Below are 23,238 nucleotides of genomic sequence, written 5' to 3'. Positions count from 1 at the left end.
TTCTTTTGAAATTTTTGAAAATAATTTTTCTATGGAATACTTTACATTTAACTATGGTAAATTATTCTTATAAAACAGGTAAGTCAGGGGCCGGCGCTGTGGCTTAACAGGCTAATCCTCCGCCTTGCGGCACCGGCACACCAGGTTCTAGTCCCGGTTTGGGCACTGGATTCTATCCCGGTTGCCCCTCTTCCAGGCCAGCTCTCTGCTATGGCCCGGGAAGGCAGTGGAGGATGGCCCAAGTCCTTGGGCCCTGCACCCGCATGGGAGACCAGGAGAAGCACCTGGCTCCTGGCTTCGGATCAGCACGAAGTGCCGGCCGCAGTGCCATTGGAGGGTGAACCGATGGCAAAAAGGAAGACCTTTCTCTCTGTCTCTCTCTCACTATCTACTCTGCCTGTCAAAAAAAAAAAAAAAAAAAAAAACAACAACAACAACAAAAAAAAACAGTAAGTCAGAAAAAAAGAAAAAGATGATCAAAACAAGTTCATCCATTCCTTTACTCGTTGAGGCAGAAATAATTTAGGAAACAATCACATTCCAGTACCTTTGTAGAGACTGTAATATAAGACTGAACCAAAGAAAATCTCTGCCTTAGAAACGGTGGAAGGGGCAAAAAAAAAGTCAATAAGTAAATATATAATACGAGCGCCTTCAAAAAGTTCATGGAAAATGTTTATCATGAGTAAAAGTATGCATGGGTTATAATTTTTTTAACTTTTATTTATTTATTTGAGAGAGTGAGAGAGAGAAAGAGAGAAACTCCTATCCTCTGGTTCATTCCCCAAATGCCTGCAGTGGCCAGTGCTATGCTGGGCTTAAGCTGGGAGCCAGGAACTCGACCTAGGTCTCTCCCGTAGGTTGCAAGGACGCAGTTCAGTTATGCAAGCTATCATCTGTTGCCTCTTTGCGTGCATCAGCAGGAAGCACATGCTAAGTGTCAGAGCCAGCTATTGAATCCAGGTACTCTGACGTAGAGTACAGGCATCTGAAACAGCATCTTAGTGGTTAGACCAAACATGTGCCCCAGATTTCAAAATTTTTGCATCAAATGAAATATTATCTTTTAATCCAATATTTACAAAACCTTTTTGAAGTCTCATCACATTTGCTATAATGAAAAGCAAATCACTATGAATAGGAAAGACTGGGGAAGGTGACAGTTTGCAATTTTGTGTATTGAAAAAATTTCACTAATAAGATGTTATGTGAACAGAGATCTGAAGGAAATTGGTTACACAAAAGATAATGCAGTTGCAATAAAAGTGAATGGTGACCATGCTTATTTAAATTTTCCTTTGTTATTTTAATTCTAAGTTAAATTCATATGTCATTTTAATCACACTCTTGCTTACTTAATGTTTTCAAAGCATTTTGTTTGTACCTACTATAGAACCAGGTGCAATGAATACTTATCAAAATAGATTCCTTGGCTCCAGGAATTTTGAGACAGGAGCTAAACCTAAGAAATTGCATTTTTTTTTTTTTTGACAGAGTGGATAGTGAGAGAGTGAGAGACAGAGAGAAAGGTTTTCCTTTTTGCCGTTGGTTCACCCTCCAATGGCCACTGCAGCTGGCACATCACGCTGATCCGAAGCCAGGAGCCAGGTGCCTCTCCTGGTCTCCCATGCGGGTGCAGGGCCCAAGGACTTGGGCCATCCTCCACTGGCTTCCTGGGCCACAACAGAGAGCTGGCCTGGAAGAGGGGCAACCAGGATAGAATCCAGCGCCCCAACCGGGACTAGAACCCGGTGTGCCAGTGCTGCAAGGCGGAGGATTAGCCTGTTGAGCCAAGGCGCCGGCCAAGAAATTGCATTTTAATAACTTCCTCTATCAACCACACTTTCCATATTTACATGAAATTTGGAGAATCACAGAAATGACATGGTAGATACATTTAAATTCTACTCTTACAGTAATTCTGAAATCCAACAGTGTTATTATTTATTATAGTCTCCATTCTCTGCAAGAGATCACTATATTCAACTTTCTGAAACTTGTTGAAGTGATAGATTTATTAGTCAACTAGATTTAGTCATTCTATTTTGCAAACATATATCAAAAGATTATACTGTATATTTTATACTCTGTGAGGGTGTGGGTCCAAATTATTGAAATCTTTACTTAGTATAGAGTTGGTCTTCTGTATTTAAAGTTAATTAAAAATGAATCTTAATGAAGAATGGGATAGGAGAGTGAGTAGGAAGGGGGAGGGAAGTTGGGGGTGGGAGGGTGTGTATGGGGGTAAGAACCACTATATTCCTATAGTTGTACCTATGAAATTTGCATTTATTAAATAAAAGCTTTAAAAAATAAAAAGATTACACTGTAAACCATAATTATAGACAGTTATTACTTATCAATTAAAAATAAACTTATAGGTGTGGGCATTTAGCCTAGTGGTTAAGAAACCTGTATCCCACTTGGAGAGCCTGGTTCAATTCACAGCTCAGGCTGCTGATTCCAGCTTCCTGAAAATGTAGACCCTGGTAGGTAGCACTGACATCTCAAGTAATTGTATTCTTGTCACCCATTCTGTGCGTGGCTCCTGGCTCTAGCTCCAGTCAACCATTGGCATTATAGGCATTTGGGGAGTGAACCAACAGATGGGAGTTTCTCTGTCTCTGTTTTTCTCTGCCCCTCAAATAAATAACATTTTAATAAAAATAAAAGAAATACTAAATTTAAAAAAAGAAAATTAAATAAAAGAAATAACTATGGTTACTTTACTCTGTTTTTATTTAAACTTCTGATTGTTCAGTGCTCATGTGCCATATTGAATTACTAATTGGGAAACCTTACAACTTTCCTGTGCCTCTCCTCTTGAGGCATAATTAACCCCTCCTCTGTGGAGGTAAAGCATGCAAATAGGTAAAGCTGCCAAGGTCAGGAAGAAGCGCAGTGACTTTGTCCTATTTTATCACTCCCACTGCTCTGAGTCAGATGTCCCAGGATGATTCTTTCTGTCACATTATCCAGTGAATTGGACACTGACTTCTTGGTATGGATGGAAGAAAAGTTGTTCAACTGACACTCCACAACCTCACTTTTATCTTCCAATTTTTAGGCAGCAAAGCAACACATAAAGTGAGCTAAATTTTGCTGAGCCTATCTACCCTTTCTTTCCTCACTAAAGTGTAATAGTTATTATATATGATTGCATAAATGGATCTGAGAGATTCGTTAGGAACATTTCCAATGTGATTGACCTGACCTGCAAAGACAAATCCATATCCTCTTTATAATTCTGATACTACTTGAGAAAGGAGACATAAAACATTCTTAGAAATGTGTGGGAGGAGAAAAACGGCATTAGGAGACATAAACGTTTTCACAGTCAACCTCTGATGGGTTACTAAGAGCTAATAATGAAAGGAACCCTCTCAGAGCTCCACAGTCAAAGAATGTGTAGTACTCCATCCAAGTGGATGAAGTACTTGAAAAAATATAGTATAAAACCAAATACCAAGAAAAAGTCTTCTGAATGTGCTTCTCCAAACCTTTTCTTGAAGTATGGTAAGTTCTATTAAATATATTTTAGTATTTTAAATGATAAAAGAAAGAAGCTCTCTTGGCTCTTGGTTCTTCTCTCTTGGCTCTGCTCTCCTCTCTCCTCTCCTCTTCTCTCTCTTCTCTCCTTGCTAGCTCCTCTCCTCTCTGTTTCTCTCTTACATTCTCTTTCTCTCTTTTTCCTTCACTGCCCCTTCACTCCGGGTCTGTTGGGTGTTCCCCAATAAACCCTTCCCCTTACTCTGGTGTCCAGTGTGTTTTGCGACGGCTAACATTAATATATAACATTGGTGCCGTGACTCGGATAGCCTCACATTGGTAATCCAGTGTCCCCCAGTGCTCTGGGGTCCTGGATTTCTGTCAGTCGCAAAGCACACCTCCGGAACTCTTTCCAAGCCACTGAACGCTCTGCGATCTCCATCCAAACATTGGCCTTACCCTGATAACATCTTTATCACTTCCATGAGCGTTCGGGAAAATGGAAGGAGATTCCATAAGTTCAAGCCTTTTCCTATCTTCGAACTAAACCTTCCCTGTGTACTTCTTGCTCTCCCGCTCAAGTCCTTCTGGTCTCTAAGATTCTCACTAGGGGTCAGAGGCCTGAGCAAAAAATCCTTTCTTCTGCCCCAATCCTGTTCCCACCACTACCACAGCCTCCTTTGATCCTGCAGATGACTTCCTCCCTAGCTCCTACCCCCACTCTCACTGTATCTTCCCCTCCCACCTAGGAATTCTTTATCTCTGAACCAGTTGGGGCCCAAAGTCTACTGTCTCTGTCTCAGCAGTTTGGGAATGGCAGTTTCCATGGTCTCCAACTGGTCTTTTGTTCCTCTCTTGTCCCAGTCTTACCATAAGAATAGCAAGGGAATTGTAGTCCCAACCTTTTGGGCAGCATGCTTACTGAGAAACAAATTAGGTATCCCACCCTTCTGATGGCTCTTGTTTTATCATAAGCAAGGCAAACAGGAAAATCAGGTTTCCTGCATGGACCTGGCCCACTGTAACTAATTTTTCTTTGAATCTAGGAAGAGCAATACCTTTAAAAATATTGCTTTGTAACTTGCTGAACTTATTTTGCAATTTATTTTAACAGGTTTCCAGGTAATCAGTACTCAATGAAACAACAATGAGTAATTAGTACTTGTCTTAGATGAATGCAATTTTAGTTTTAATTAAATTCAGATAGAGCTATATCAGCACCTTAAGTCATTTAGGTGTAACTGCTAATTTAAATTGGGTAAAGGCAAGTGGAAAATGTGTCTAAATGTAAACTTTTGTATGCTCAACATGTTATATTCTATAAAAAAATATTTGGGTTAGTTCATAAACTGTCTATGAAAATAGTTCATTATTTAAAGTAACTCAGGCTGAAATCTGATGCATTACCTTAATCTTAATTTGAAGATTTTTAACAGTTTATCTCAAACTGTAAATCAAGGACATTGGCAGATGGAAAGCATCACAAGTATACTAATCTATTCCTCTTTGACACAAAATTAGAATCTAATCCTCTGTTAAAGCAATTAAAGTATTATATTCTCTTGATGTCTGTTAAATTCTAATTGTTTAAAAACAGCTGAATTTTTATTAAGAGCTATGGGTTAGTTAAATATGTGCTTATTTTCAAACATTTAAATAATTACCTTGTAACAATGATCAAATTTGGTTTATATTATGTCATGATGTTAAAGAATCTTACTTCAACCAGATATTTTGGATTTTGAGCCTTCTTGACATTCTTGACAGGCATTCAAAAAATCAAAGTTTCAAATAATCTGGACTCTAAAACTTCTAGTAAATTTTGGACTTTGGTTTTTCCAGTTTGGGCCCAACTGAAAAAAATCGAAGGACCTATGTCTCTTACCTTGTAGAGACACCAACTAATCAGGCTATTTGGACTATAATAGAAGTACTGTCAAGATGTGAAGTGGTGCTAAATTTTAAGTCTATAGTATAAAATACTACTGCTACAAAGGTCTAAAAATTAAAAAGTCTAATGATCTTGTGTTACTAGACATGATGGTTACATTAATGAGAAAGTCCCAGAGGCCTAAAGAGTTAAATGCTTTGTAAAATCCTACAGGTACTTTCAAAAATACTGTGTGAAGTAAGCAAATGCCTCTTGTTGGTTAATGAGTTTATAATTTTAAATGTGGCAACTTAAAGTCTTATCATCTACAGTTTTGTATATCAGATTTGCTGCTCATAAAACTAAAGCATTGTTGGTTCTGTGTTTAGCTGTCCTCCTATAGGTTCCAATGGACTTTTTACAGCCACTTTGGGATGGCTCTGTAAACAGATGAAGCCAATAATGTATTAAAGGTACGAACTGAGAGAAAATATGGTTAACTGAGGTTACTAAAAACAAAAGTAATTCAAATCAATTGGTAATTTACAAACAGAAGTTAGATTTTTTTTAAAAAAAGCTATTAAAACTGCTATATTGGTCTATTATGTTATATGTGTATACATATTGTATGTCTACATGGGAAAATTTATTAAGAGTTTTATTTTAATTGGCTTATAGATAAAAGATTGTCCATAAATTTAAACAGCTAAAATTATTCAAAGATGTATTTTAATTCATGTGACCTGAATCTCTGTATCAGATGTTTTAATTTTGTTGGTGGAAAGAAACTAAAGACATTCTATATGCTTGTGCTTAAGTTTGGTTAACAAGCTACATCATGTTAGATATTTAAGAGATGTTTCCAAATATATGTATTAATATTTATGGAAGGCATTGGACCTTCTGGTAAAAGTTTTCTTAAGTTGTTATCTAATGGTTGAAACTGTTTGCTAAGTATTCATGTGATATTGCTATTGTCAGTAAGCCATCTGGGACTTGCTCCCTCATTTCTCTATTCTAAGCCCAACTTGTTCTTTCATTTCTCTATTCTCTTCAAGGTAGGAAACTATTTCTATTACGAAGAAATCTCCAAGATTCAAAATTTGATTTTAGATCTTATAAAAGAGATGGCTAACATTTTTCTGTAATAGCATAGCCAAAATAAGAGCTTAATTTATAATTTCATAGCTAGATTTACTTCGCCATCAGCAAGGTAAACAATAAACAGGAAAGACCTCCCTTTCAGAACAAAGGGAAAGAAAGTTTTAAAGTGAGAGTATAGTTTTCCTCATGGGCATTGTCTGCCTCAACATAAACTACTACAGAACATGCCTGTGACTACAGACTTCTAGTTTAGGCCACTGAAGATTAGAGATGGGACTTGGGCACTCCCTTGACTTGCATCCTCTGGTCTGCTTTAACAAAAACCAGGAGGAAAAGAAAGCTAGGCATCAGAAGCAATGGGTGGCAGGCCTATTAATGGCTGTTCTGTACAGTGATCTGCCCTCAAAGAGACCCAACAGGCCAGTCCACTGCAGTAGCTTTCAACGTGGCAAGCCTGGGCTTCAGCAGAAGTCAACTTGTGGAGAGCCCTGGCAGCTCTGCCAGCCAAGAGTTGGATCACTGGAAATGGACCTGCCCTGGAGTCGAAGGATGCCCAGGTCAGAGCCACAGATCTTATTGGCTCTAAGCTGAAAAGCCCTTCACTCAGCCCAACTTCCAAAGTGACCACTGCAGCTGAGGAAATGGCCAAGTAGGGTCAGTAACACTGCAGGCAGAACTGTAAATTTCCTGTTAGAGATGCCACCTGCCTTTACCTGGCCAGCTCTCCTCCCAGGCCAGCTAGGTAATGGAAATCAACAGGGTGCCTTCCCAAGGAGGTTCACACCTCCCTTAGGATGTACCCCATGTGAAGAGATAAATAAGTCTGGGCCTCATAATTTACAAGGCCTAAAGCTCACCAGATTATTATCAAGCCCCTTCTATCAGGTTATATTTGCCTCTCAATCAGAAAACTTAATTGTAGCTCAGATAGCACCTTTCTTAGCTCCTCTAATAATGATTCTGTCCTTTGTTCTAGATCCTGTCTAGCGCACTTGGGCCTCATTCCTTGGTAATCATAGCCTATACTCTACCACCAATGGCTCTACTCACAACCTGTGCGTACTGATGGTCCTCTCCCCCACTTAATGTTGTATGATTGTTCAGAATTTCTCTACAAACCCCTCACCTACAAAAGTTGAGTGGCTTTTCTTCCAGTCTTGGCTGGAATCGGTTGAAAGCACATCCTGTCCCCATAAGGGTCCAGGGACCCCACCCCCCCATTTCCTCTCCTCTATGAAATCCTCTCATTACCTGGTTAATGCTACTCTTAGGATCATTGGTTGCTATTCTCACCCTGTCTTTTATACTACCATGTCTAAGTGTTTACAGCAGGTTATAAAGGAACAAACAAAGGCTTTCAACAACCAGGCAGTCAACCAAATGCTGCTACAAGGATATACTCGGCTCCCCACCCAGGAGACAGCAGCCTGAGACATCGCCCCATGTCAGTGAAGAGTACATCGTCGCCCCATGTCAGCAGGAAGTAGCTCTAAAGACAGATCATTGTCCCTCTACCCCTCCTGGACTTTTGGGACTAATATAATCCCATACAAATCCTGCTTTATAAAAAACAAAAGGGGGGAATGTTAGGAAACTGGTGCAGTTTTAGCCAGGTTGCCCTATGGCTGAGCCAGGCTCCACCCTCATCCTAATGGGATTCGCTGCTCCTGCTTCCCTGCCTGCCCTCCGGCAAAGTTTTAAAAGGGCCTGTTCCTGAACACATGCTCTCTTGGCTCTTGGTTCTTTTCTCTTGGCTCTGCTCTCTTGTCTCCTCTGCTCTGCTCTATCTTCTCTCCTTGCTAGCTCCTCTCCTCTCTGTTTCTCTGTTTTTCCTTTGCCACCCCTTCACTCCGGGTCTGTTGGGTGTTCCCCAATAAACCCATTCCATTACAAAAAAAAAAAAAAAGAAAGAAAGAAGCAACTTTGTATATTACTCTTACTTTGTATTTGAGGGAGTAGCTATCATAAAACTAATGTATAAAGAGTCTCTTTAACACAAATATGTGTTCTTACATATTTAAATGTTCTTATAAGGATTGTATAGAGCATCACATTGAGAACCAGTTAAACCACAAGGGTGGAAAAGAAGTGCTGGATTTAGCTAACCCACAAGGAAGTAAGAAATGCAGAATATTGTTTAACCAGAATGAGTCACATCTGTGTCACATAGCTCTTCTCAGGGAGTTGTCAGCCATTTAATAGGAACACAAGGAGAGGGAACATACTTAATTCACCTTCTGTGATATGGTTATTTTGTAGACAATATTAACCAAATGACACTGTTTTTATAAATGTGATATGAGCTTGCTTCTCTAATTCTGACACTAACAGCACTAATCTGAATGTACATTCTTGCCTAATAACTACTTTCTATTTTTCTGCTGGGAAGCAGTAAAAGTAGAACCATCATTAGGAATTTTTTGGTATGTATATTATTCAAAGAAAGCCACTGCCCAACATCTTATAGTGTTTTACCCATACATTATTGCATCATTTCAGCAATGGCTACATAAAGTCTGGGTATAACTCTCAGCAAATAAATGATCTTCTATGGGTAAAAACGATCCAAATATTTCAATAAGTTGAAGTGGCCAATAACTTTAATAAATGAGTCCTTAAATATAGCATATAGCTTGGGAATTTTCCTTTTATATCTGGGAGAACATAACAATATGTCCTAATAATAATTTTCCAACTATAGCAGAGAAAAGAGCAAGAGTGATTTCCACTGTTCAATCTTTTATCTGCCAGTAGAGCAGCTTTTCTAAGTTGTTTCAAGAGTATAACAAATCTTCAAGTATTAGAGTTTCCCTTGACATTTAGCACCTTGTTCCAGAAGGCCCTTCTTTAGGCTGCTTAGGTAATTCTGTTTCATGGCATTCTCCCATTTCCCTGATTATCCAGCACTTTACAATGTCCATTCTCACTGTCTGCTGATTGTTTTAATAAAGTTCCTGCAGTGCTACTGTAATTACCAGGAAGAGTCTGGCATTGTGGCATAGCAGGTAGAGCTGCCTCCTGAGGTGCCAGCATCCTATAAGTGTGGCAGTTCGTGTCCGGTGGTTGCACTTCTGATTCAGCTCCTTGCTAACAGACTAGGAAAAGCAGCAGCAGATGTCCCAAGTACTTGGTCCCTGCCACTGACGTGGGAAAAAAAAAGATGAAGTTTCTGGCTCCTGGCTTTGCCTTGGCCCAGCCCTTTCTAGGAAGCGAAGCAGTGGATGTAAGACATTTGTCTGTCTCTGTAACTCAGACTTAAAAATAAATAAATAAATAAATAAATAAATAAATAAATTTATTTTTAAAAATTACCAGAAAAAATGAACTGACTGCTAATTGATTTTCATTGAATAACACATTAACAATATTGCAGTGATCCTGATGTAAAATGGCACTATTGATATACACATATATTATCATTATTTAAAAATGAATTTACCATGTTTTAATGTAAAGTGCATTAGGTTTCAAAAGCTGCTGCAACAAATTGCCACAAACACAGAAGCACAGGCGTTTTCTCACAGTTTCCATAGGGCAGGAGTCTAGTGTGTTCAGCTGAGGGAGTCTCACCCAGTGGAAATCAAAGTGTTGTCCAGACTGAACTCCTTTCTGGAGCATGTGGCGATGAATCCACTCCTTGCAGTAAGATCTCCATTTCTTTCCTGGTTGCAAACCAGGGATTATTTCCAGCTTTGGGGGCTACCCACTTCCCTTAGCCTGCAGCTCTCTTGACAGTAATGCAGGTTGAGTCCTGACATTACATCTTTCTGACCTCATTTAAGAACAATCCTCCACTCATAAGGGTTTTTATAATTAAACTAGACCTACTCAGATAATCCAAGAAAATTTTCCCATCTCAAAAATCCTTAACTTTAATCACAGCACACAGGAGTTCCCCATTGATGTATGATCATATAAAAGTCCTTTTTCATACATGTAATATGTAATAGCATATTTAGAATTTCTGGGGATTACTATGGGAGATCATTATTCTACCTACTACATAGGAATTAATAAACTACTACAGCCCTCAGATCAAATCTGGCCTGCCACCTACTTTTGTGAATAAAATACTCTTGGATAGACACATCCATCTTTTCATATATTTCCTACAGTTGCTCTCACATTGTAACAGCATAGTTGAGTGGATGTGACAGGACCCATTGCAGCTCTCAATCTTAGAATATTTACTTTCTGATTCTTTACTGAAAAAGTTTGCTGATCCTTGCTCCAACAGTAGCACATTTATTTAAAAATCTTGAAGAATATCAATTACATATTATGAATAAAAGCAAGCTGAATTTGAAAAGTGAGAAAGATGCTTACTCAAGTTTAGGAATTTATGATATAACTGAGAAACAATTGTAGCTGGAGAACAATTTCTATCTCAATTTCAGCTGTTGGCAGAATCATCAATCTCCTAGCCTAAGTGTCTAGTTACCATTTTTAGACTCTCATAAAAATTTCCAAGAACTCTAAGCAGTCAAAACCAGAAATCTCTTCCAAATGAACAAAAGCTAAGGTAGAAAAGTAATTTTAAAAGTAAATGGATACAAACACTCCTTGCTGACAAATATAGATGCATAGACTGGACATTTTATAGCTCTGCCGCATGCTTTTTAATTCTGTAGCTGATTAGCCCTCGGCATTCATGAAAATATCCACTGATGAATGCTGTAATTTCTTTGGATTGTTTTTCATGCTTATCTAATGGCAGCAAGCATTTACTCATGTATTAAAGTAGTCCATTATGTTTTTCAACATGACTTATAAAGGTTGTGGTACGTACTTATGAATCAAATGTCTTAATTTGATAGCTTGATCTATTAGTATGCAAGAAAACATACAAATCCAGAAGCTGAAATTCTCATTGACTCTTTTGTACATATGACCAATTTCGGAACTACAAATACACTTAATAGGTTTTTACCAACCTTGAAAGATAGCAGTAGCTCCCTACATTACAGTTGGTGCCCAGGGGAAGAATTTAAAAAATAAAAAGCAAGATTAGAGTAAAGGCTACTCTACTTTCTATTTTACTGATAAGAACAGATATTACACTTGATCTTAGCCAAAAGGTGCAGAAGCAATCTATCTTTCTGCTCTAAATGGAAACTACATGAAGACTTTTTATTTGGAAAAATAATGCATTTCAGGCTTGCAAAGTTGAAAGAACATGAGATAACTAAGATGCATTTTTAAAATTCTTCTAACTCTTCTATAAAATGGAGATGCCATCCACCATGAAAAGTCATTCTAGGCTCCAAACTGTCAGACCCAAGAAATTCTATTAAGAGGTATGTGTTTGTGTCTATGTGTGTGTGCATGTGTATAATATATTATATGTGTGTATGTATGTTTTGCACATACACTCATACTCAATTGAACTTAGTTTTCAACAATATTTTCAGTAAAATTACTAACTCTCCTTATGCATTATAGCATCTATAATGATAAATATAAGTGTCACATATTTGATAAATATAAGTGTCACTTTAAAGAAACTATAAGTAATTTTGAAAAACAAAATTCATTTTCTGAAAAAGCAAATTTGTTATTCCTTAAACCCAAATAATGACTATGTCCAAATAGTAAGGACCACAGACTCTTGACTGTATGGATCATGAAAATGAAGCCATCAGCCTGAAAAAAAGTGATTAAAATAGTATATTACTCACTAATGAGCTAGGAGCTTTTTAAATTTTCAATTGACTTTGCTAAATACAATTTTGATTGCAAGGTTCTACATTCTATTACCTATTCCTATCAGTTCCCATGGGCCTTATTATATTTAACATACTTTAAATGCTTTTTGTAAAATGCTTTCTAAAAGAAAACATTTCATTTAGAAAATATTATCAGGCTTTTCCCTTGACTAAATATAGCTTTTAATTTTCATTCTTCCTTTTTCTTCACATGGTATATAAAAAGATGCAATTTCCATTATAGTGCAGCAGAAAAAGGAGACAGATTTCATATTAGGGATATGCCATACCTAAAATATTTCTATGTCAAGGTAATAGCAGACACACACACACACACATATACATATACATATCTATAAATATATAATGAAATTATAGCTTTTTAAAAAATATTTACTTATTTGTTTGAAAAATTCAGAGACAGGGTGATCTTCCATCTATGGATACACACCCCAAGTGGTTGCATGGCCATGGCTGAGCCAGGCTGTAGCTAGGAGCCAGGAGCTTCACCTGGGCTTCCCATTTATTTGGTAGGGGCCCAAGCAGTTGAACCACCCTTTGCTAATTTTCCCAGGCCACTAGCAGGGAGTTGGATTGGAAGTGGAACAGCCAAGACACCAACCTATGCCTATACGGGCATTGCAGGCGGTTGCATTACTTGCTGTGCCACAATACTAGCCCCAGTTTTAGTTTATTTTTATCAATTTCAATATTCATTTTCATGATCTGTGTTTTCTTCATATTTTAACTAAGACTGTTATATTTCAACAAAGGCTTTTTATTATTGCTTTAATGAAAATAAAATAGTATAAGTTTACAGAACATATGTTCGTTTGGAAATAAATACTAAGATATTTGGGCCAGGTGTTTGATGTTGTAGTTAAGCTGTCAGCTGGTGGGCCAGCATTGTGGCATAGTGGGTAAAGCTGCTGCCTGTGATGTTGGCATCACATATGCACGCTGGTTCAAGTTCCGGCTGCTCCACTTCTGATTCAGCTCCCTGCAAGTTCCTGGGAAAAGCAGAAGAATATGGCTCAAGTGCTTGGGCCCCTGCCACTCACATGGGAGACCTTGAGGAAGTTCCTGTTTCTTGATTTCATCTTGGCTCTGTCCTGGCCCTCTCCTGGTTGCTGTGGCCACTTGGGAAGTGAATATGCAGGTGAAACATCTCTTTCTCTCTGCCTCTCCCTCTCTCTCAGTAACTCTGATTTCAAATAAACAAATAAATATTTTAAAAAAAAAAGAGAGAGACACTATTTGGGATGCCCAAATCCTATATCCATGTACCTGGGTTTTATTTTATTTTATTTTTTTCTTTTTGACAGGCAGAGTGGATAGTGAGAGAGAGACAGAGAGAAAGGTCTTCCTTTTTGCCGTTGGTTCACCCTCCAATGGCCGCTGCGGCCGGCACACTGCACTGATCCAAAGCCAGGAGCCAGGTGCTTCTCCTGGTCTCCCACGGGGGTGCAGGGCCCAAGGATTTGGGCCATCCTCCACTGCCTTCCCGGGCCATAGCAGAGAGCTGGCCTGGAAGAGGAGCAACCAGGATAGAATCTGGCGCCCCAACCGGGACTAGAACCCGGTGTGCCAGCGCCGCAAGGCGGAGGATTAGCCTGTTAAGCCACGGCGCCGGCCTGTGCCTTGGTTTTGATCCTCACTCCTCTTCCATTTCCAGCTTCTTGCTAAAACACACTCCGGGAGGCAGCAGGTGATAGCTAAAGTAGTTGGATCTCTGAAACCCATGTGGGAAATATGGATTGAATTCTTGGCTCCTTCTGGACATTTGGGGAGTGACTCAGCAGAGGGGAGTGTGCTTGTTGTGTGTTTTCCTTCTCTCTCAAATAAATAAATAAATGAAGACATTAATATATTCAATACATCAGTCACATATTCCTTCCCTCAATGAACAATAAGGCATTTTACAAATCTAATTTGGGTGATAAGATTAGTATAGATGCAACAAGTATTAGAAATTCAAAATAGCAAAGCATGAAGGGCTATATATAAATTATACAGGTAGCAGTGCAATATATGGTTAAAATAGAGGGAGCGGACATAGTGGCCTGGTGGGTTAAGCCTCTGCTTGTGAAGCCACCATCCCATATGGGAGTGCCAGTTGGAGTACTGGCTGCTCTAATTCCTAACCAGCTTCCTGCTAATGTGCCTGAGAAAGCAGTGCAGGAAGAGCCCCTACCACCTATTTGAGAGACCTAGCAAGAGTTCCTGGCTCTCAGTTTCAGACATGCCCAACCCCAGATGTTGTGGTAATTAGTGGAGTAAACCAGCAATGGAAGATCTCAATCTCATTCTCTCTCTCTCTCTCTCTTCCCTACCTTCTTTCTCTCCCCTCCCTCCCCTTTTCTCTTAGCCTTTTGAATAAATAAATTAATATTTTTAAAAATAGATGGTTGTCCACAGCAGCCCAGAGAAGCTCCATTGTGAGTTTGGTAATTGGAGTGGCTTCTGATGACGGGATAGATGGGCAATGCAAATTCTTCTAGGCTTCTTTTTCCATAGTATAAATACTTTTCTTCCTCTTCTCTCCCACCCCCTTTCTTGGTAACAGGTTTGTCAGTATTTCCTTAATCTAGGACTTTTATATTTGAGAGCCTGATCATTCACTTGTGCAAAATATGCATACTTAAAAACACCAAATTAATTCCAAGTGATTTGCGGTAATTATCTCATCTTTTTATACGCTTTTATTGCCACTCCACTATCTAACTGGTGCTTAATAACATATGTTGATTATACAATATGTTTTCTATATGTAGAAATAATTTTTTCATATATGGTTTACCTCTTTTGTAAGTTGGTTAATAAAATGTAGTCCTAGAAGACAAAAGTTTGACTCAAAGCTTACATATGTTTACTTCAAATGGTTTTATTGAATTAAAATAATGGTACAATTTTTTCAATGCTATTTCTGAGGTTACTCTTTATTCAACTTGTCAAAAATTTTCCTTTAATTATCATTCTCTTTAAATTCTAAATAATGATTTTAACTTTATTTAGAAAAGTCTACTAAATGTACATTTGAGAAGAGTTTTCTGCATAAGAAATAGGTTTTCACATTGCGTTTTTATTTCAGTAATTCAATAATTTTTTGATACAGGGAATTACTGTATTTACTTTTCATAAATGCTTATAAATCATAAATATTGGCAATATAAACAGAAAACAAGCAAATAGATAAATATTCATAAAAATTTTGAACACATAAACACATAAGTTCCTTATTCAAAAGCAAATGTTAGAATGTTAAAATTATCTCCTAGTTTTCAATGCAATGATGAGATAAGAGCCATATTAATGTATGCGGAGGTAGATATTATAGAAATAAAAGACATCCTTGAGGTTGGACAGAACCAGTATGGTAACAATTTGGTAAAAGTAGAAAAAGACCTAACAGTTTAAATATTAATCATGATGTTTGAAAGTTATTGCAGAAAGATTTGCAGCTTTCATTAAACAATCTAGGAAGCCTGAGGCATCTAGTAAAAAGTAGTTCATTCACAAGGCAGATGATTATCATTTTTTTATAAAACCAAGCCAGATTTCTTGGGGGAAATCGGAAATTATACAATACCAAGAAATATGCAAGTTTTGTAGCCCAAAGGATGAGTTTATAAATTCTGTCTTTCACTAAATATATGAACTTGGAAAAATGACTTAATTGTTTTTGTTTCAGTTTATTTTTTATGTAAAGATCGATTTTATAGAAACTTTGTAAGGTATAAAATGAAAGTATTTACTTGTAAAATATGAGACTGGCTTATTTTAATAAGAAAGTATCAAAGTATAATAAGATAGATCTTACAGCAATCACCTTCCTCATCTCTGACAGAAGGATCACATAGATAGTTATAAAATCTCTTCTTTGTTCCATAACTTAGTACTTTCACATGCTGCCTCACTAGCTACCACTTCCTCTGAGTTAAATACTCTCCTTTGTAACTGTGTTTATAATTTCTACATTATTTTAAACCTAGTCTTCTCCACCAAATAGATAGGCTATTAGTCACTTGGTCTTCCTCTGTACCTGGCACAGAGCTCAGTAACAATGTGTATACTGATAAATAATTTATTAACTGTTATCTTGGACAAGCTGAAAACAGTCTTTTCATGAACAAAAGCATAGAATATTTTGTCACTTTGTTTATATGTAATACAAATGCTCACAATAAATTAATCTATTTTCAACTATGAAAGGTCAAAAATATGGTCCGGTTCTTTGGTCAAAAGAATGACTGTTTACATTCTTTAAAGAGTACTTCTAGAAGCAATTCAATGCCAATGAGATGGTACTTACATTCGCCAAATGAGCTAGTTCTATCTCCAGAAACGAATCAGTTGCTTTGGGTTCAGGCCGTATTGTGACCACAATGATTTTGGAATTAACAACAGTATAATTTCTGAAACAAAATAATTATGATTATCAGGAGAAAGTATTGATGAAAACTGATTTCTATAGTAGCTCAGTACAAATTAGGATGACATTAAATAAATGTATCCTAAGAAAAACATACACATCATGGTATTATTCTTGAAATGATCACAAGCAATTTACTTTGATAAACAAAGCCTATTTTGAATTAGAAAATCTTGGGGGAGAGGATTGGCAGAGAAAAGCATTTTACTAACTTGGATGCAGAAAAAGTGAAAAAATGCCATCACTGACACACTTTTGTTTACTTAAATCTAAGTCACCTAAAAGAGTGATGGACTGTGAATTCAAACTCTAGGGCCATCTTTGGATGAATGCAGTTCATATATCTCAAAGAGGATTTAACAGTTTTGCTTTTCACAAGACCAAATACTCTTTTTCCAAGCACTACCTTGGCATTTTTTGTAAAACAGCAAAATGCATTAAGATGAATAATTAGAATGTAGAATAACATAAACGCTGGTAGAGTTTAAAGATAAATAAATGCTACTGACCACCATTTTTGTCAGCAATATTTACATGTCATATATATTTACATATATCTCAGTACTCTCAATTTAAGAAACATATTTTCCCTTTGCAATGTCTTACCAAGTATAGTTTGTTCACAAAGAAGCTTAAGTGATTTTAAAGTATAATTATATTTACTAGCTACAAAAATTATAAACATATAAAATTAAATGGACTTTTTTCAAATGGAGGTTTTCATCCAAAAAAGTTAAAATGCTGCAGAACATCTGTTATTTGGAGATTTATAGATCTTATTCTACTTTTATGTGTTTAAAGAAATTTATATATTCATTGCTTCTTTTGAAATAAACCCCCCGCTTTTGCATAGAGCATATATTTTTCTGGCGAATTCCTATTAGGTATCAAAGAAAAAGTTATTTTTTCATCTTTTTTTTTGTTTTTAAAGATTTTATTAAGAGAAGATAAAATCCACCAATTATGAGTGTACAGTGCAATGCTATGGTAATTGTTCACTACCATGGATGCACCACTACAATCAAGACAGACAAATGAACTCTCACCCTAAATAGTTTCCATGCATCCCCACCATAGTCCCAGGTGACCAGGGAATTGCTGTCAGTATGATTTTGCCTGTTTCAGAATATCTTTTAAATAAAACCATAGTGTACACTAATTTTTCTATTTGACATAATTCACTTAGTATAATGTTTCTGAGATACATTTCTTTTGTATCCTTGCATATTAAGTAATATTCCATGGAATGCACATATAACAACATTGATTTATTCACCAATTAAGTAAGCACCCTTTGAGATTCTTCTAGTCTTTAGTTTTTCTGAACAAGAGTTAATCATTTTGGTTATTACAAATAATTGCTATGCATTTTTTCTGCATGGACATACATTTTCATATATCTGAGATAAATACCTTAGAAAGCAATTGCTTGATCATGTGGTAAAATGGTGTTTATTTTTACAAGCTTTTGCCTAACTATTTTCTAGAGTGGCTGTACCACTGAAGGAGTCATATTATTCTGAAATGGTAGAACAATGTTGAGCCTCACGTTTTTTGTTGATAATACTTTCTCTAATTGGATGATATTTTGCAAGAGCTTTCAGCTGAAAGGAAGACTGAGCTACTCCATGGTTGTAGAGATTTACTAAATTTAGTAGCAAAGGACTATAAGAACATTTCGAGGATGACAACATTTTAAACCCATTTATCATGTATTTAGTCATGTCAAATAGCAAACTGCAAAACACTCAGGAAGCTATTCAGCCTAATAGTAATTTATACAAAACTTCAAAACATAAATTATTTTTTTTCCTTAGAGGGAAGATGACTGAAAACAGAGAAAACTAGTTATTTGTCCTTTGATTCATTTGCTACTAAATGAGTCGATTGAAGGTAAGCTGAATTGGGAAGGATATAAGTTCTAAATGTCAATTTCCGTATGCCAAATTATCTTCTGTGAATGAAAGCAATCAGGGGACCAGGTGGGAATAGAGGGAATTAATAAAGTTGGGAGGTGATCCTGGGTGATTGATTACATTAGCAGAGCTGACAGGCCTCCCAGACAACAGCAAGGTATATGGTTGGGAGTGAAGGGATGTCTGTCTATCACCACCAGAAAAATGAAGGTAGTTTCTCTCAGAAAACAATTGATCCTGAATGCATAAATACAAGTTCCTTTTTTTTCCCCCCAGATCTGCCCGAGTATGTTTGGATTCTGGTTTGGTTACTTGACAACACAACAATATGATGCATCCCCCAAATCCCATCTGCTTCTTTGCTTTGGAAAAATCCACTGGTTGTTATTTTTAATTCATGTTTGTTAATTTTTATAGCACATGTGTATTTGTATTTTTTTAAGTTGCATAGCTGGATAAATTATTGGGAAATACAGATGTAGGTATTCTTGTTTTGGAATTTGAGATTTTGTTAAGACATGAATGGGATTGGTTAAGATGCAGATTGGGATGATCAAATCCCAGGTCTAGGTTCTACTCCTGCCTCTACATTGCTGCTAATTTGGACCCTGGGAGTCAGCAGTGATGATTCAAGTGATTGGGTTTCTGCCACCCACATGAGAGTCCTGGATTGATTTCTCTCAGGGTTGTTATAGGAAGTGAATCAGCAGATGGGTTCTCTCTTTTTCTCCCTTTCAAATGAACAAATCAAATTTTAAAAAGGTATGTGTGAAGTTCTCTGTGGGTATTAGAATGTAGGGATTTTGCTCTCTGGGGACTGGACTATGAGAAAGGAAGTAGCTAAGACAAATAGCCCCATGAGTGTATGTTGTACTTTATTTGGCTTGTGGAAAAGATCCCTAAAGGAAGGAGTCTGTCTTATGGCTTTTGCATTGTGTATGGGTGTGTGCAAATGTGTGTTGCCACATTTTAAAAAATATTTATTTATTTGAAAGGCAGAGTTGCACAGAGACAGAGAGCTTCCATCTGCTGCTTCACTACCCAAATGACCATAACAGCTGGAGTTGGGCTGGTCATGAGTCAGGAGCAAGGATATAGTAGCTTATTCTGGGTCTCCTACATGGGTACAGGGCAATCAAGTACTTGGGTCATCCTCCACTGCTTTCCCAGGTACATTAGCAGGCTGTTGGATAGGAAGTGGAGCAGCCAGGACTCCAACTGGCACCCATATGAGATGCCAGTGAAACAGGTGGCAGTTTTTCTCAGTGTGACACAATGCCCCCAACATTGGTCCCATGTTGTAAAATATTTAAAAACTATTTGGGAAGGAATATATGACCACTTACTTGTATACTTAAATTTAGATATGCTCATCTCATTTATGTGAATATCCCTCGTCTTGTACTACAACACAGTAACATGCACCTATCTCTACAGCAATTTATCAATTCTATGCATGCCTCCTTCCTAAAATTATAATCTAAATTTATAAAGTCAATGAGGGCACAATTTGTACATATCATTGATATATCTTCATTTGCATTATGCTTGGCACATTTTATTTATTTTCTTTATTTAAAGATACTGCTGGTACACTCTCCAGATGACTAAAATGTCGGGGGCTGTCTCAGGAGCTTGGCAGGAGCCCAAACACTTGGACCATCTTCCACTGCTTTCCAAGGCCATTAGCAGGGAGCTGGAATGGAAGTACAGCAGCAGGGACATGAACCAGCACCCATATGGGATGTGGGCATCACAGGTGGCAGCTTTACCCGCTACGTCACAATGCCAGCCCCACTTGCCCATTTTAATGCTCAAAATATGTTAGAATGTCTTGTCAAATACTTGAGCCCAGGCTGTGACACAGCAGGTTAAGCTGTGACTTGTGATGCGGGATTCTAATAGTGCCCATTCAAGTCCGGGCTGCTTCATTTCTCCTCCAGCTCCCTGCTAATGTACTTGGGAAAGCAACAGAAGTTGGCTCAAGTACTTGGACCCTTGCCACATACATGGGAGACCCAGATGGAGTTTCAGGCCCCTGGCTTTGGCCTGCCTTGGCCATTGTGGCCATTTAGGGAGTGGCCAGTGGATGGACAGTCTCACTGTGTCTTTCTTTGTGTGTCCTTTTGTCTCTCTACAATTTTGCCTTTCAGATAAATAAATATTTTTAAAAATAAATGCATAGTAAATAAAATATCAAAATTTTGGCCAAGTTTATTTAAAATGTAATGTCCATATGGTGGTATTAAAATTCCCAAGGAAGGAAAAATTAGAAAATTTACGTTATGTAATAACTCCCCTCCTTTTTATGTGTATAGTAAATTATCTTTAATTTATTCCATGAATTTACTCTAGTTTGCATAAGTGAATAGCTGGCTCCTGATGTGCCACATCAGGCTTTGTGATCTGCTAATGCTTCCTGGCTGAGTGTATGTTTGTATTCACTGTCAGAAAAGCAAATCTTATAGCCAAATGGATTTTCTGACTAAAGTAATGAAGTTCTTCCCTGTCCTTGAGACTTGTGGTAGTTTGATTCTAAAACTTAAAAGTAGTTTTACTTACTCTTGAAAATGTGTGCAAAGCATGTTTTGGCCCCATTATCTTAAAGTTACCTTAAAATTAAATAGTTACCTTAAATTAAATTAAAAATACAGCAGAACTATCTACAAAGGAATCACTGCAGTTACAAAGACTAATATAACTGGGGCCAGCACTGTGGTGTAGTGGGTAAAGCCGCTGCCTTCAGTGCCGGCATCCCATATGGGCACCAGTTTGAGTCCCAGCTGCTCCACTTCCGATCCAGCTCTCTGCTATGGTCTGGGAGGACAGTAGTGGATGGCCCAAGTCCTTGAGGCCCTGCACCCATGTGGGAGACCTGGAGGAGGGTCCTGGCTCCTGGCTTCAGATTGACCCAGCTACCGTCCTTGTGGCCATTTGGGTAGTGAACCAGAGGATGGAAGATCTCTCTCTCTCTCTCTCTGCCTCTGCCTCTCTCTGTAACTCTGTCTTTCAAATAAATAAATAAATCTTTAAAAGAAAAGGCTTTTGCAACTGAAAGTTATAAAGTTATATACTGAAAATGAAAGTGAAAGAAAAATATTTCCCGTAAGTGACATTCAAAAAAGATGATTGGACACACTTAGATAAAATAGGCTCCAGGTTAAAAACTTCCATAAGAGACAAAGAGGAACATTAGATAACAAAAAAAGTTCAATACACCAAGAACACGTAACAATTTAAAAATATTGTAAGTTCCCCTGACAGCAGAAAACCTGCATATATGAAGCAAAAACTGACTAAGCTTAAGGGAGAAATATTCAGTAACATACCAGGAAATTTCAATATCTTATTTTTATAATGGAATACATCAATCAGACTCATTAATAAGATTTAGGATATAAACAAAATAGTTGATAAAATGTACTTAACAAACATATATAGAACATTTCACACAATAACAGCAGAGAATATATTCTTCTCAGGTAGACACTGAAAATTTTCTAGGATAGGTCTCATATTAAGCCACAAAACAAGTGACAACAAATTGCAGAAGATTGAAATCATACGAGGTATCTTTTCTACTTTTATGGAATTAAATTAGAAAATAATAAATATCCAAAGGAAAATTTAAAAGTATGTAAAAATTAAGCAAAACGTTTTTGCACAAAGGGTCAAAAAAGAAATCATGGGACATATTAGAAAACATGTTTAAACAAATGCAAATACAGCATAGAAGTTTATTAAGAAAAAAATTTATAGTTTTAAACACCTACTTTTATTATTATTATTATTATTATTATTTTTTACAGGCAGAGTGGATAGTGAGAGAGACAGAGAGAAAGGTCTTCCTTTTTGCCGTTGGTTCACCCTCCAATGGCCGCTATGGCCGGCGCATCTCACTGATCTGAAGCCAGGAGCCAGGTGCTTCTCCTGGTGTTTTAAACACCTACTTTATAAAAAAAAGATCTCAAATAATAAAATGTAACTTTACAAATCAGAGAACTAGGCTGGTGCCATGGCTCACTTGGCTAATACTCCACCCGCTGCGCCGGCACCCCAGGTTCTAGTCCCGGTTGGGCGCTGGGTACTAGTCACGGTTGCTCTTCTTCCAGTCCAGCTCCCTACTGTGGCCCAGGAGGGCAGTGGAGGATGGCCCAAGTGCTTGGGTCCCTGCACCCGCATGGGAGACTGGGAGGAAGCACCTGGCTCCTGGCTTCTGATCGGCGCAGCGCCGGCCATGGCAGCCATTAGGGGAGTGAGCCAATGGAAGGAAGACCTTTCTCTATGTCTCTCTCTCAATGTCTATAACTTTCTCTCTCTGTCTCTCTCACTGTCTAACTCTGCCTGTCAGAAAAAAAAAAAAAATCAGAGAATTAGAGGAAAAAAACTAGAGTAAAAATACACAAAAAGGAAAATGAATGTAACTAAGTGTTGGTTTTTTGAAAAAATAAGCAAAATTGATACACTGTTCTAGACCAACTAGAGAAAAATGAAAAATTAAATAACAAACAAGAAATGGAGAATTTATAATTGAAGTCACAGAAGTAACAATGATTGTAAGTGACTACTATGAACAGTGGTATAACTACTTATATGCCAACAAACAGGATAACCTAAAAGAAATGGAAATATTTCTAGAATCATAAAACCTACTGTAATTAATTATAAAAAATAAATTTTCAGGGCTGGCGCTGTGGCTCACTAGGCTTATCCTCCGCCTGC

The 23,238-nt window shown here is 37.5% G+C and overlaps 1 protein-coding gene and 1 pseudogene across 3 annotated transcripts in view; both read right to left on the bottom strand.

Moving 5' to 3' along the window:
• The window catches only part of ADGRB3 (adhesion G protein-coupled receptor B3), an 862,679-nt gene that overhangs the window by 385,232 nt on the left and 454,209 nt on the right, over positions 1–23,238 (bottom strand). For all 3 annotated transcript variants that reach the window (XM_062187566.1, XM_062187568.1, XM_062187567.1), the window contains one exon: positions 16,481–16,583. In XM_062187566.1, coding sequence (XP_062043550.1) covers positions 16,481–16,583 — 103 coding nt within the window. The remainder of the gene's footprint in view (positions 1–16,480; positions 16,584–23,238) is intronic.
• Positions 11,429–11,554, bottom strand: LOC133757299 (U2 spliceosomal RNA; annotated as a pseudogene).

Source organism: Lepus europaeus, chromosome 3 (assembly GCF_033115175.1).
Source record: "Lepus europaeus isolate LE1 chromosome 3, mLepTim1.pri, whole genome shotgun sequence".
Classification (NCBI taxonomy): Eukaryota; Metazoa; Chordata; class Mammalia; order Lagomorpha; family Leporidae; genus Lepus; species Lepus europaeus.
The sequence above is the reverse complement of the archived record's forward strand: the minus strand, read 5'-3'. Positions and strand labels throughout refer to the sequence as shown.